The sequence below is a fragment of the Pelophylax lessonae genome (assembly GCF_965119305.1).
Source record: "Pelophylax lessonae genome assembly, chromosome: 4".
NCBI classification, from domain to species: domain Eukaryota; kingdom Metazoa; phylum Chordata; class Amphibia; order Anura; family Ranidae; genus Pelophylax; species Pelophylax lessonae.
This window is the reverse complement of record NC_138771.1, coordinates 46,733,783-46,749,968: the sequence shown is the minus strand read 5'-3', so window position 1 is coordinate 46,749,968 and position 16,186 is coordinate 46,733,783. Positions and strand designations below refer to the sequence as shown.

Below are 16,186 nucleotides of genomic sequence, written 5' to 3'. Positions count from 1 at the left end.
TAGCCAAACTACTGTTTAGACGCTGGGCATGTGGGTGGCGGGGAGTATACATTTTTTTTCGTTCCAGCATGTGAGGAATCGAAATTTGGCGTCTAGATGATACAGCTGGTGGTGTGCTGGAGGTAGATGCGACACTGCCTGCTATATCATCATCCCTGCCAGTGGAGGCTGCCAACAGGTGACGAGTGACTATAGCAGGGCCAGGAACAGACTGATGTGCAGGTGGAGCAGGTGGAGCAGATGGAGCATGAGGAGGAGCGCGAGGAGAACTAGGAGGCCGACTGACCAATCTTTGGCCCTTTTGTGGGTTCTTTAAATGCTCCTGCCAACGGGCCGAGTGGTGGGTTGTCAAATGCCTGTTTAGGCAGCTTGTACCCAGGTGGTTGACATTTTTGCCACGTTTTATACCCTTCTTACAAATCTTGCAGATCGCAACTGTTTTATCTGCATGGGATGTCTCAAAAAAGGCCCAGCAAGATGAGGTGTGTATAGTGGCCCGGGAGACAACAGGTGCGGCCTTAGATGGAGTAGGCCGTCTGCTCTCCCCTCTTGCTTGCTCTGCCTCCTCCTCAACCTCAGACCCAACATCTGACTCCATCAAAGACTGAGCATCAGGCCTGGCCTGGGAGACAACAGGTGCGGCCTTAGATGGAGCGGGCCGTCTGCTCTCCCCTCTTGTTTGCTCTGCCTCCTCCTCAACCTCAGACCCAACATCTGATTCTATCAAAGACTGAGCATCAGGCCTGGCCTGGGAGACAACAGGTGCGGCCTTAGATGGAGCGGGCCGTCTGCTCTCCCCTCTTGTTTGCTCTGCCTCCTCCTCAAACTCAGACCCAACATCAGACTCCATAAAGGACTGAGCATCAGGCTGGAGTAGATGGCCGACACTGTGGTCAAACAGCTCAGCTGACTCCTCTGCCATGTCTGAAATTGGGTCTAAGGGAGGACATGAGGTGGACATGGACTCATCTGTATTTGTTCTGACAACTGCAGAAGACTGACCACTTTTCTCTGCCTGGGTCACTGTAGTTGCAGATGATGCCGATGATGAGGGTTTGTTCATATAGTCCACCACCTCCTGTACATACTGTGGACGTATAGCTTGGCCACTGCCGGAGAACAATCCAAATGGTGGCCTGGCTGAGGACTGACCACCACGTCCACCCCTGCCTCTAGACACCCTAGAAGCTGTGCCCCTTTCCGCAGCAGGGCCACGTATGCCTTTTCTTGGTCTACCAGGCATATTTGTCACTGATGCGTTGGCAACTGTGTGCGGTGAAAAACGCACACTGCTATGCGACCCACAGTTGTCGCTGGATACAGCACAGCAGTTGCGGTTCACGCACAGTAGCAAAGCCTTTTGCACAGTGGACCTAACGCTTTGAACAACAGGCGTTAGGTTGTCACTGATGCGTTGGCAACTGTGTGCGGTGAAAAACGCACACTGCTATGCGACCCACAGTTGTCGCTGGATACAGCACAGCAGTTGCGTGTCACGCACAGTTGCAAAGGCTTTTGTACAGTGCACCTAACGCTTTGAACAACAGGCGTTAAGTTGTCACTGATGCGTTGGCAACTGTGTGCGGTGAAAAACGCACACTGCTATGCGACCCACAGTTGTCGCTGGATACAGCACAGCAGTTGCGGTTCACGCACAGTAGCAAAGCCTTTTGCACAGTGGACCTAACGCTTTGAACAACAGGCGTTAGGTTGTCACTGATGCGTTGGCAACTGTGTGCGGTGAAAAACGCACACTGCTATGCGACCCACAGTTGTCGCTGGATACAGCACAGCAGTTGCGGTTCACGCACAGTAGCAAAGCCTTTTGCACAGTGGACCTAACGCTTTGAACAACAGGCGTTAGGTTGTCACTGATGCGTTGGCAACTGTGTGCGGTGAAAAACGCACACTGCTATGCGACCCACAGTTGTCGCTGGATACAGCACAGCAGTTGCGTGTCACGCACAGTTGCAAAGGCTTTTGTACAGTGCACCTAACGCTTTGAACAACAGGCGTTAAGTTGTCACTGATGCGTTGGCAACTGTGTGCGGTGAAAAACGCACACTGCTATGCGACCCACAGTTGTCGCTGGATACAGCACAGCAGTTGCGGTTCACGCACAGTAGCAAAGCCTTTTGCACAGTGGACCTAACGCTTTGAACAACAGGCGTTAGGTTGTCACTGATGCGTTGGCAACTGTGTGCGGTGAAAAACGCACACTGCTATGCGACCCACAGTTGTCGCTGGATACAGCACAGCAGTTGCGTGTCACGCACAGTTGCAAAGGCTTTTGTACAGTGCACCTAACGCTTTGAACAACAGGCGTTAAGTTGTCACTGTATTTTGCTGCCTAGCAAGCACGTATACCTGCTGTGATAGAGCAGCACTGTGCCACGTGCTCACTAAACAGAACCTTCACACTTTCCCTACAGAAACTAAATTTTCAAATCTAACTAATGTAGTACAAAGTTCCCTAACTACACTAGATATCCCTTTCCACTAAATAGAAAGCTCCATACAGCAGAAGACTGACACTGTCCCTTAAGTTTTTTTTTTTTTTTTTTTAACTCTAAGAACCAGCACAATCGCTGTATCTAACTACACTGGCTGTAAGCTAAATACAATTCTGCTATATGGAGCTTTAGAACCACTCGATATGTAGGAAATGTAGTGTAGCAAGCAGGAGTCAGACAGAACTGCTTCAACTCTCTTCAACAGGCTCTGGATAACTGTGCTAGGGGTTAGGCGGGGCCATCTTATATAGTGTGGGGCGTATTCACTCCTGATTGGCCTCTGGTCCCCGTAGTCACTCCAATCACGTTCCTAGGAGACTCCTGCCCCCTCATTGGCTTTTGCAGACGTTTCTGGGCCAATCACGGGCTTTTAAAGCCCAGTTCCTGTCCCAGTGCATTTTGGGCGGTTCTGGTGGCCGAATACCGAACTTTTGCCGCAAAAAGTTCGGTATTCGGCCGAATATCGAACATCCAATGTTCGGGTCGAACCGATGGTCGACCCGAACCGTTCGATCATCCCTATTGCTGAGGTTCTTCTTGTGTTTTGCCCTTCTGAGGTTCTCCCAGTGTTCTGCCTCCCTGAGATTCTCCTGGTGTTCTGCTCTGCTAATGTTATGCTAGTGTTCTGCTGGGGTTCTCCCTGTGTTCTTCCTGTTGAGATTCTGCTTGTGATTTACCCTGCTGAGGTTCTCCTTGTGTTTTCCCCTGCAGAGGTTCTCCTTGTGTTTTGCCTTTCCATGTTCTCCCAGTCTTTTACTTTGCTGAGATTCTCCCAGTGTTCTGCCTTAGTAAGGTTCTCCAAGTGCTCTGCCTCAGTGAGGTTCTCCCAGTGTTGTGTCATTCTAATATTCCCCCCCATGTTTACCCCTTCTGAGATTTTGGCTCTGTTTTGCTCTGCTGAGGTTCTACCTGTGTTTTGCCCTAACAAAGTTATCCCAATGTTTTGACATCCTGAGGTTCTCACTGGGATCTGCCCTTATTAGGTTCTCTCTGCTTATATTCTCTGTATGTTCTGTCCTGCTGAGGCTTTCCCTCTGGTCTGCTATGCTGAGGTCCCTATTATTTTGCCCTGTTAAAGCGGAGTTCCACCCTGGGAACGTTTTTTTTAATAAAAATACCCCTGGGACAGTCAGGGCTAGTGCATTCCACGATGGATAGCCTCTGATCTGTCCCGGGTTGCACTTACCTATTAGAAGAAATACTTACCTTGAAAATGTATTGTCCAGCGCTGCCATCTCAGGTGTGGGCAGCTTGAAGCCAGCTCAATCCTCTTCTGCATCCTCTTCCGTCTTCTTCGGTCCCACGATGCACTGCACCGGCCCCGCCGTCACTTCCGGTGCCGCAGCCTCATCCCTGCACAGCTTCTGGCCATGCCCAGAAGCTGTTTAGCAAGGTATGACGGCGCCTGCACTGGAACTGACGTTGGGGCCGGTGCAGGTGCATTGATTCCTGGGAGCGATGATGTTCAGCTCCCAGGAATCATTGCAAGCCAGGAAGTGACGAATCGCCGTGGCCGCCGAGGGGAAGAAGAGGAAGTAAGGTAAGTATATTTTCTTCTAAACAAGGTAAGTAAAAAAAAAAAATTGCGATTATCCATTTGTTTTTAAGGTGACCCGGAGCAAGAAGATGGAGGTAAGTATAATTTTAGGGTGGAACGGCGCTTTAAGTTCTAATTGTGTTTTGTCCTGCTGAGGTTCTCACAACATTTTACCCTTCTGAGGTTCTGTCTGTGTTTTTCCTGCTGAAGTTTTGCCTGTGTTCTTCCCTCCTGAGGTTTTCCTAGCATATTGTCCTGCCTAATTTCCACTGGTGTTCTACCCTGCTGAGGTTATCCCTGTGTTCTGCATAGTTGAGGTTTTCCCATTGTTCTATTCTTATCCCATAAAAGCCCATGCAAGTACCAAAATATACCTAGTTGATACCCATTCATCAGACCTATAACTGAAATATCACTTAATGGACGGATAAAAAAAAAAATATATTTTTTTTTTTCTTTATTATGTAATTTAAAATGATATGTCTGCAAAGACATCACATACTTTATTGAACACAGAATTCCACATGAGCAGATAACGTTGTTCAGCTTTGTTTGTATTACTCTTTTATAGATAATGTCTTAAACACTAATTATTATATTTTAGAATCTGCCTATTTTCTGCATTTTAAAGAAATTATCGATTTGAATAGCTCTATAATGTCTTACACAATTGCAAAGTGTAAAGCTATTACGCACAAAACACATTTTTTACTAATTGTACGAATTCCCCACCATTGTTTATATGGAAATTGGACTTTATTCTGGCAATTATAGAGATAAAAAATATAGTTAACATTGTTAAGGAAATAACTATGTACAAAAAAAGCCATTTGTAGAATTGAATTCTCTTTTCTCTGCTGAAATCTTCTTTGATGTCATAATGAAAGCTGCTTTTGTTCTTTTGTGCTGATAGCTTCATAGCAATCTCTTTACATTTGCTTTGTTCAATATTTAACGGCTTTCTTGCATAATTCTTTAACGCCTTCCTTGCCTGTTTGTGTTGGCTACAGACCAATGTCAATTGGACCAATGTGCATTCTATTAACCTGACTCTGGTTAATGTCTCCGGAGAAGACAACGGCTACGCCTTGACCTGCATAGCAGAAAACGTTGTGGGGATGACCAACGCAACTGTATTTCTCACTGTCAACTGTAAGTTTGACCAAGGGCTACTGTCCAGAAGTTTAAAAGTTATCAGCAGTTTCTCTACACAGTTTATCATGAAGGGAGGAAGCAATAAGGCTGAATTATGTTTTGGACCTGGATAAGGCTAATCAAAGGTTTCTTAGTTAGTCCTTTATTGTTCAAATGACCTTTACACATAGGCAGAGAGCATTGCCCCCATTGCTAATAGTTAAATCAAGTGTTTTGATCTCAGCAAGTTTCATATGAACACATTTACTGAACATAATGGATAGATAATGAAAGATGGAGGCACAGTTATCTTCTTAGACATGCACTTTACCTTTCAACCTTTAGAACCTTTTTTTAAAAGGAAGCACACTGAGCTGGTATTATATTATTTGAGCTTTGGGTCAGTGTACTGTACCTTCACATTCATAGGGAATCCAGTTAATTACTACATATCTGTATAGGGGGCACAAAAATGAAATTTTCAAATAGCTACAATTTGCATAACAGCAAAATGTCACGGCAATAACTTGTACGTATGTGTGTTAATTTTTTTGGGTATCATGCTAGGTGATATATATATACTATATATATATATATATATATGTATATATATATATATATATATATATATATATATTATTAACATTCTAGGCCAATTTGTTTTCTGCTACATATTTTTGGTAAAAAAATTGCAATAAGCGTATTTTGATTGGTTTGCGCAAAAGTTATTGCGTTTACTAACTACTGGAAAGATTTATGTAATTTTTATTGTTTTTTTTTTTAACCAGTAATGGCGGCATTCTGCGATTTTTTTTGCGGGACTGCGACATTGCGACAGACAGATCGCACCCTTGACTGACATTTTTGACACTTTAGGGGGTACCAGTGACATTACTACAGTAATCAGTGCTATACATATGCACTGTTACTGTCAAAATGACACTGGCAGGGAAGGGGTTAACTTTATTGGTGATCAGTGGTTTAAATGTATCCCTAGGGCCGTGATTCTAACTGTCAGGGGGCGTGGCATGTTAGATCATAACAGAGACATACAATCCTACATAGCAGGATCGCATAGCCTCAGTGATGATCTAAGGGAGAATGACAGACGGCTGTGTTTACATCAGCCGTCTGCCTTTCACCCTCTCCTGAGCGGGATCGTGAGTGGCTGGCGGACATCGGAGCCGCCGGTCACTTGCGCGCTCGCCCCCTACAGGCTCCTGGGCGAGCAACGTAGTCCTACGTCGGTTTGCCCAGGAGAGGCTGACTGTCGCAGTAAATATACTGTGGGCGGTCGGCAAGTGGTTAAAAAGGTTTATTAAGGCTGGGTTCACACTAGCTGCGGCAACGGCTCACAGGGGGGTCCGGTGCTTTTCCGTTCGTTCTCTGTTTCAGGTGCGAATCAGGTCGAAATGTTTTCCTGAATTCGGACCTGAATCTGAGACAAAGACACACAGAACCCTTTTCCAGGGCGGCCGCCCTGGAGCTGTGTGACCCGCCTCCATTGAGAGCCGGTCACACTCTCCAGTCATGCAAATTGGATGTGGAGAAACATAATATGTTTAGTATGAAACATAGTAAAAACAAAAGTATGAACTCCGCCTCAGAGGAAAGATGTGTATACTTTAATGGGGCTCACTAATTGTCTCTTTGTGCTTCTTCTTCCTCTCCCATTCTGAGCTCTGCTGTACAAGGGATTGCAAGAGGCTTTTTTCAAGTCAGATTCAGATGTTTGCGCCAGCTGTTCTTAGTTCATTTTTTAGGAAACACATGCTTGAATAAATTAATGTTTTTTTTTTTTTTGTTTTGTTTTTTATCTGCCCAGAGTTCAGAATTAAATATGACTAAAGTTCTCTACAGGTAGCTAAACTCCTACATGCATATATTTTAGAAAGGACTGGCGTGATGTTATTTTAAAATATATTTATTAGTTATTCTTGGCTAGTATATTTAGTGTGCTGAGACTGTGTATGTTCATATGTTACTGAAGTTGTAACTTCAAATCTTTGATTGACAGCTGAACTTCTTATCTTGTTTGTTGTATTTGAATTACCAGACCCACCTCGGATCCTGAGTTTGAAGGAGCCGGTATCGCGTCTCGAGCATTGTATAGAATTTGTGGTACGAGGGAATCCACGTCCAGAACTAACCTGGTATCATAACAAGATGGCTTTGCGGCAGGTGGATTTCATACGTACAGAATACTATGGGCAGGACAATGTTCTGGAAGGATGCCTATTATTTAATAAACCTACACATTATTACAATGGAAATTATACTTTGATTGCTAAAAATAAGTATGGAGCTGCTAACCAAACTGTTTATGCACATTTCCTGGAACAGCCATATCCATCAGGTAAACTTTTCTCAGTCTGCTTTATTTAGTTTCTCATTTCACACATTCTATACCATTTTGTGTTTATTTGTAAATGTGTCTGCCAAAAAAATGTTATAAATTATCATAGGAATTTTAGATGATTTGGTGCATCCATGATTTTATTATAGCATTCAAATTTGCTAGTGTTTGAAAAAATGTTTTATTTTTTGATCTACACTTTAACCTGTAGTTTTTGCATCTTTATGCTTCAGTGCAGGTGTCTTAAAGGTTTTCGCCACTACAACAACTTTGATCATTCAGTGGAGACATTACTGCCTTGCTTCACTGTTTTGTGATTGGATAGTATAGGTGTCCATTGGCTGTCCCAGTTGCCTGTTAGCAGTCTCATTTGCCTAGTGGCTCAGAAAGCCAGATTCAAAGTCAAAAAAGAAGGGGGAGCTACTGTACATCATGGGACAACTCACTATTATTGTCCTAAAATAATTTTATGATGGCTTCACTTCACTTAAAACCTATAGCTGATGCAGTTTTTTTATCCACTCTTTAACTTGTAGTTTTGGCCTTGTTAACTTTCAGTGTAGGTGTCTTAGTGGTTTCCAGTAATCAACGGCAACTATTTTGATCATTCAGTGTAGAGATTACTACCTTGCCTTTACTGTTTCGGTATTGGCTACCATAGTTTCTTTTTGGCCATCCCAGTTACCTGTTGACAGGTTATTTGTTTATTTATTTTTTTAGTTTTTAATATATTTTTAATCATTTTCTTTACATACAATAAAGAAAAAAATATATAACATCACAAAAATATCAACATACACAAAACTATAAAGATATGGTTTTCCCAGCATATACATTACCATGCAACTTTTTTTTTTTTCCTTATCTTTTTCCCCCTCTTTTCCTTCCCTTTCGTTCTTCTTTTTCTCTTTTATTATAAGTAGAGATCATTTTCCCCCTTCTTTCTTTTTCCTTTCCCTCCTTTTTTCCTCTCCCCCTTTTTCACTTTTCTCCCCCCTCTCACCCCCCTCCCAAAAAAAAAAAAAAACAAACACCCACCACTAACCTGAAACTTAAAATTTGTGTACTATATATATATATATATATATATGTATTAGTGATTAAATTAGGGGTGTATCTCAGGATAGCTACCCAAATTATCCACCCAATTCCACCCTATTTAAACTTCGAACCTTAAAATTGGGACTTATATACTTAATTTTTATTTAAAGGGTATATATATATATATATATATATATATATATATTTATTTGTTTTTTTTTTTTTTGGTTTTTGATCCACTCTTTAACCTGTAGTTTTGGCCTTGTTAACTTTCAGTGTAGGTGTCTTAGTGGTTTCCAGTAATCATCAGCAACTATTTTGATCATTCAGTGGAGAGATTACTACCTTGCCTTTACTGTTTCTTTTTGGCCATCCCAGTTAGACAGGTTATTTTTTTTTTTTAGTTTTTAATATCTTTTTAATCATTTTCTTTACATACAATAAAGAAAAAAATAGATAAGATTACAAAAAACATCGCCATACACAGAACTATAAAGATATGGTTTTCCCTGCATATACATTACCATACAACTTTTTCTTTTTTCTTTTCTTTTATCTTCTTCCCCCTGTCCTTTTCCTTCCCCCACTTTTCCTTCCCTTTCTTTCTTCTTTTTCTCTTTTATTATAAGTAGAGATCATTTTCCCCCTTCTTTCTTTTTCCTTTCCCTCCTTTTTTCCTCTCCCCCTTTTTCACTTTTCTCCCCCCTCTCACCCCCCTCCCAAAAAAAACAAAAAAAAACCACCCACCACTAACCTGTAACTTAAAATTTGTGTAATATATATATATATATATATATATATATATATATATATATATATATATATATATATATATGTATTAGTGATTAAATTAGGGGTGTATCTCAGGATAGCTACCCAAATGATCCACCCAATTCCATCCTATTTAAACTTTGAACCTTAAAATTGTGACTTATATACTTAATTATTATTTAAAGGGTATATATATATATATATATATATATATATATATATATATTTTTTTTTTTTTTTTTTTTTTTGTTTTTTTGGTTTTTGATCCACTCTTTAACTTGTAGTTTTGGCCTTGTTAACTTTCAGTGTAGGTGTCTTAGTGGTTTCCAGTAATCAACAGCAACTATTTTGATCATTCAGTGGAGAGATTACTACCTTGCCTTTACTGTTTCGATATTGGCTACCATAGTTTCTTTTTGGCCATCCCAGTTAGACAGGTTATATTTTTTTTTTTTTAGTTTTTAATATCTTTTTAATCATTTTCTTTACATACAATAAAGAAAAAAATATATAACATTACAAAAAACATCAACATACACAAAGCTATAAAGATATGGTGTTCCCAGCATATACATTACCATACAACTTTTTCTTTTTTCTTTTTCTCCCCCCCCCCCCCTGTCCTTTTCCTTCCCCCTCTTTTCCTTCCCTTTCTTTCTTCTTTTTCTCTTTTATTATAAGTAGAGATCATTTTCCCCTTCTTTCTTTTTCCTTTCCCTCCTTTTTCCCTCTCCCCCTTTTTCACTTTTCTCTCCCGTCTCACCCCCCTCCCAAAAAAACAACAACAACAAAAAAAAACACCCACCACTAACCTAAAACTTAAAATTTGTGTACTATATATATATATGTATTAGTGATTAAAAGAGGGGTGTATCTCAGGATAGCTACCCAAATTATCCACCCAATCCCACCCTATTTAAACTTTGAACCTTAATATATATATATATATATATATATATATATATATATATATATATATATATATATATATATATATATATTAATATAGATACACCAAATAATTACAAGCATCCTCTACACGATTCCACCCTAATTTAGTGAAAAGAAGAAAACAAAATTCTTACTTGCCTAGCAGCTCAGAAAGCCAGATCCAAAATTAAAAAAAAGAAAGGGGAGCATCATGGGCCAACTCACAATTCCTTTCATGTATTTTGATTTTTACGATGACTAAACTCCACTTAAAACCTGTAGCAGATACAGGTTTTTGATTCACTGTTTAACCTGTAGTTTTGGTTTCATTACATTTCAGTGTAGGCGTCTTAGAGGTTTTCTCCACCACAACAATATTGATCATTCAGTGGAGATCTTACTGCCTTGCCTCTACCGGCTATCATTGTTGCCCAATGGCTGTCTCAGTTGCCTGTTAGCAGTCCCATTTGCCATGCAGCTCAGAAAGCCAGACCTAAAATAAAAAAAAAATGAAAGGAGAGCATCATGGGACAGCTCATAATTCCTTTAATGTCTTTAGTTTTTACATTGACATAAAGTGGTATTAAATTTGGTCATTTCGAAAAAATCCCCTGCAAAGCAATAGCATAACGTGCTAGTAAGCCCTTCAGTAGTTTGCTGTCGCCGTTGACAGGGTTTCTATCTTCACCTGGTCTTCCTTCTGGGTTCATGGTTTCTGGCTGTATGAATGGCCGGGCCATGATGATGTCATTCCCACACATGTGTGGGAAACACTGCCCTGACACAGAGCTCTGAAGGTACGGGTACGCCACCCCTTCAGAGCGTATGCACCAGTGATGTTACCGGCTGCATCCCATGTGATATTCTCAAAAACAGTGTAAGTTTAGGAGATATTCACTGTACATACAGGTAAGTTTTCTTTTAGGCTTACCTGTAGGTACAAGTTCAAAAGCGGACTTTACTACCACTTTACCTTCATTTGTAGCAGACATTTTTTTTATTGTGCATTTATGTTTGCTCATGTACAGTACGGTAATAGCTGTTTCAGTTATAGATCAGTGGATGACTTGAACTAGTCTAAAGGTAAGATAGGTGTGTGCTGATCTTTGTACTAATGGCCTTTGTGAATAAATGTAACTTCTTTGAAAAATGACAGGTAAACCCTGGAACAATGCGTAGTCTTTTGGTCTCCCTAATTTTCAGGGCCAATCCGAAATTCTAAAGGTTTGGCTCTTTGTAGTGATTTTTTATTAGTTATGGTTAATAATCCTTTTTTGTTCTACAGGTTAGGGTCAGGTTTTTTATAAATTTTTTCTCGCTTGCCAGCATTGAAAATGCAATACGGAATTTTTTAGGTAAACAAAAACAAAGGGAAGGGAATCACTCCCTATGCTAGTGAAGGGGTCATTTGGACCATCTATTCCCTTTAAGGGAAGTTCAAAAATCGAATTCTCCAGAATTCCGTGCGTGTTTACTGATTCATCATATTTAAAAAAAACTCATGCAATTAAGAATTCTAACTAAATTGATTTATGAATTCTTAGCACATTTAGGAGATTTAGAGAATTGTCAATTGGCAGAGACGATCAGATTTCCCCAATTTGACAAATTCACTAATCAGCTCTGTCATCACTAGAGGGGAATGTAGTGGTTGATGGCCTTTCATCACATGAAGATAGTTGGGCTACACCAACTTAGCATTAAAGTGTCTATGAATATCATGCTAAAATAGTGACAACTAAGTTGGTACCCCAGTTTAAAATGTGATAAATTTGAAATTTCTAATATATAACAATTTTGTATAGTTTTAAGGAAAGTCTAATACTATATCCATATGCCCTAAAACTTGTATGGTTATAGTACAAGCAGTAATATACCATATTTCACACACACACACACACACACACACACACACACACACACATATATATATATATATATATATATATATATATATATATATATATATATATATATATATATATATGTATGTATGTACGTATGTATGTATATATATATATATATATATATATATATATATATGTGTGTGTGTATATATATATATATATATATATATATATATATATATATGAGAAGATGGCAATATGGAAAACATTACCAAAGTGCGCTAACAAATAATGAACCAAGTGTTCAAAGGTACATGGATGGTAACCGGATTTAAAAAATCATATGCATTCAGTCCAAAACAAAAGTGCAAAAACTGTGAAAAAGTCTTCTTTTCAAATTGGAGTGAAGGTAAGGGAGTGTTGGGAGGTGGGTGGGGCCTCGTCCCAAAAAATGATCCAAAGTGATTCTCAGTGGCCTGATATACACATGTGGACACCCAGTGTTAGGAGTGGACTCTTACCACAATGTGGAGAGATGTGAGCATGTACTTGGTTATGTCTAGAAGTCCCCAACTGATCAAGCTGGCAGGGATGGCTCTCGGAATGGACCGGAACAATCAGCTGCTTCCGAAGTGGGGGGGGATCTGTAGGCTTCCAAGCAGGGGGAGATGCCAAGACAGAGCAACCCAGAGAAAAGAAGAGGACTATAGTGCATTACCTTCGACTTTAATGATAAAACGAATGAGGGTACACTTACACATTCCGGACGAACAAACAGCAAATACAGGGCGGTCGCGGGTGTCTGCAGTACAAACCGGGACCTATGACAACACGGCTGGCTCCCCCCGACGCGTTTCCACTAACAAGTCGGCTTCTGGGATTGGAGCTACAGCCGCGCTGTCCACATCTCTCATTTAAGTGTTGGCAAGTGGAGACTTCCGGTGCGGACTCGGCGGGGACTCGGAAGTGCAATGACGCACTTCCGGTTGCGGAGTTGGCCAATCATAGCATATTCCTCCGAAGACCCGGACGTGCAATGACGCACTTCCGGTTCCGGAGTCGACCTATCATGATCGTAATACTTCAAAGACCCGGAAATGTTACGATATCTTTCCGGATTCTTGTTGGGCCAATTACAGCGGATGTCAACAAAGCAATTGATAGGTGGTACTAAAGTGTCCAGAAAAGGAAACGTACTTTACCTAACAATGCATGGACTAGTGGTGCAATGTAAGAAGGCAAGCAGTGTGGCCATGTTTACCTTTCTTAACGGCTAAGAAGAGAATCATTTGATTAAAAGGCAAAAAATATGGTTAAAAAATGCTAATCTTCACGGTGAAAGAATTATCTATTGGTGAGAGTAAGCAATTTTGGAGGATAAATTATAAATGGCCACAATTTGGACTAAAAACTAAAAATCCAATAGGTGGACATATTTTAATCAATGTTAAAAAATTGATTTATTTTAAAATTATTAAAAAACTTTTATGTGTAAAACAAAATTGTTGGTTAGGGTGGATCGCAATGGAAATCTCCATCCGCCAACTGGTATATTTAATAACAATGCATGTATAAAATACCAAATTTTCCATATATAAAAATATAAAAGTTGTCTAAAAAATTTTTAAAAAATTTTTAAAAAATTATTAAACACCAAATTTAAAGAAGGAGAATAATAATGAAGGAGGAAAAGATTGGCTGAAAGAGAGCAGACTATGAAAGAAAGTGTGTATCAATTGTAGGAAGGACTAGTCATTGTTTATATGGGCATTAATGTCCCACTCTACATTCATGCCCCAGGGCTGGTAACACTTTAATTCATGAATCCAAAACGTTTCGCGCCTGGAGATAGTCCTTTTCATATCACTCCCTCTCCAATGGGGGGAGTAGCCTTCAATCACGACGGCTTTCAGTTGTGCATAGTTTTGATTATGACATCTGTCGTGATGGGCTGAAAGGCTGTGTCCAGGGAATCCAATTTGTATGTTGGTAAGATGCTCCCCAATTCTTATACTAGGGGTTCTAATCGTTCTTCCAACATACTGCAACCCACATCCACAAGTAAGGAGATATATAGCTCCCCTACTTTGGCATGTAACAAAGTTTTGGATATCGTACTTTTTCTTGGTTACTGTAGAGTTGAAGGTTTTAGTTCTCTGTGTTTTTAACTCTTTACATACCCGGCATTTTTTACAAGGAAAAAAGCCTTTCATATTAGAAAACATTCTAGGGATGACAGGCTTCTCAACTGGAGTAGGAGCAATCAGGTCTTTCAAATTCCTGGTTCTCTTATATATTGAACACTTGGTTCATTATTTGTTAGCGCACTTTGGTAATGTTTTCCATATTGCCATCTTCTCACGTTTAATTTAAATTTCAGTGCTGCTTTCACTTCACTTCTCATCACTTCAGGACTGCGCACCTATTTTCTTTCACAATATATATATATATGTATATATGTATATATATATATGTATATATATATATATATATATATATATATATATATATATATATGTATATATATATATATATATATATATATATATATATATATATATATATATATATATATATATATATATATATATATATATATATATATATATACATATATACATATATATATATATATGTGAAATATGCTATATTACTGCTTTTACTATAACCATACAAGTTTTAGGCATATGAATATTTTTTATCTAGTAACTACAATTATTCTACACTATATACATATATATATATATATATATATATATATATATATATATATATATATATATATATATATATATATATATATACACATATATATGTGAAATATGCTATATTACTGCTTTTACTATAACCATACAAGTTTTAGGCATATGAATATTTTTTATCTAGTAACTACAATTATTCTACACTATATATATATATGTATATATATATATATATATATATATATATATATATATATATATAGTGCAGAATAATTGTAATTACTAGATTCATATGCCTAAAACTTGTGTGTTTATAGTACAAGCAGTAGTATAGCGTATTTCACTTATTGATGTGCTATATACTAGCTGAGATATCTTTCTTAACAACATATTATGCAGGGTAAGAGCTGGAATTGGGGCTTCTTACATAAAGCTTTATGGTCTATAAAAAAAAAATTGTGTACAGCACGTTGAGTTTACTTTGGGCTGCTGGTATGATTGATTTGTTTATGTCAGGAACATATGAAGAGTGTTTGGGATTTTTTTTTTTTCACTTGGATAACACATTATTTCAAAAAACAAGAGGAGGTTTAAATGAGGCTGGTTTTCAGAAAATTTGTCCATCTTTTATCCAATTTGGCATCATCTGATACTGAGTTTTTTTCCTCTGAGTTATTCAGGCTCAGTAAAGCTTTACAGATTTTTTTTGTAATTTAACAAAGCCATTGAAAGCTAGTTCAAATTATTGATGCATTAATCAAAATTTAAAATTACCATCATTATATTCAATCTTATTTTCAGGGATAATGGTGTAAAAGGGAGAAAGATAAAAAAAAAAAAGGCGCAATGGAAATATATTATTATTCTCTTTTTTCTTTGTCTAAAAATATTAGTAACCATACACTAGTGTTATGTATATTTTTATATAGAAATCCTAGAAGACAGTTGACAGTCTTTTAATGTATGTGATATATTACTTTATAATTAAAATTATGGAAACTCTATTTATATTATAAAATAGAAATTTTGGTATTTCTGCATGAATGGCTCCCACAATGTGAAAATTAAATTCTAACTCATCGTAATTAAAACAATCTTATTTGAAAACACATTACATTGCCTTACCTTTATTAAACAGTTTATTTGATTTAAAAAAAAAAATGTGTCACTCTAACCAATGGAGCCTGAACCTTGGTGTTAGAGATCTACTGACCCTCTCCAATTCTATAATGGGTAGCCATACTTAAAGCATATGAAATGTAAAAAATAAATAAATAAATAAAATAAAATAAAAATGTTAGAGAAGTGGATTATTTGCTTTGTTTAACATAATGACTATGGAGTTGTTGTCATTA

General features: G+C 38.4%; 1 protein-coding gene across 4 annotated transcripts in view; it reads left to right on the top strand.

Moving 5' to 3' along the window:
• NTRK3 (neurotrophic receptor tyrosine kinase 3) overlaps window positions 1–16,186 on the top strand; it is a 1,045,167-nt gene that overhangs the window by 543,520 nt on the left and 485,461 nt on the right. For all 4 annotated transcript variants that reach the window (XM_082254695.1, XM_082254693.1, XM_082254694.1 and 1 more), the window contains exons 8-9: window positions 5,061–5,202; window positions 7,241–7,540. In XM_082254695.1, coding sequence (XP_082110821.1) covers window positions 5,061–5,202; window positions 7,241–7,540 — 442 coding nt within the window. The remainder of the gene's footprint in view (window positions 1–5,060; window positions 5,203–7,240; window positions 7,541–16,186) is intronic.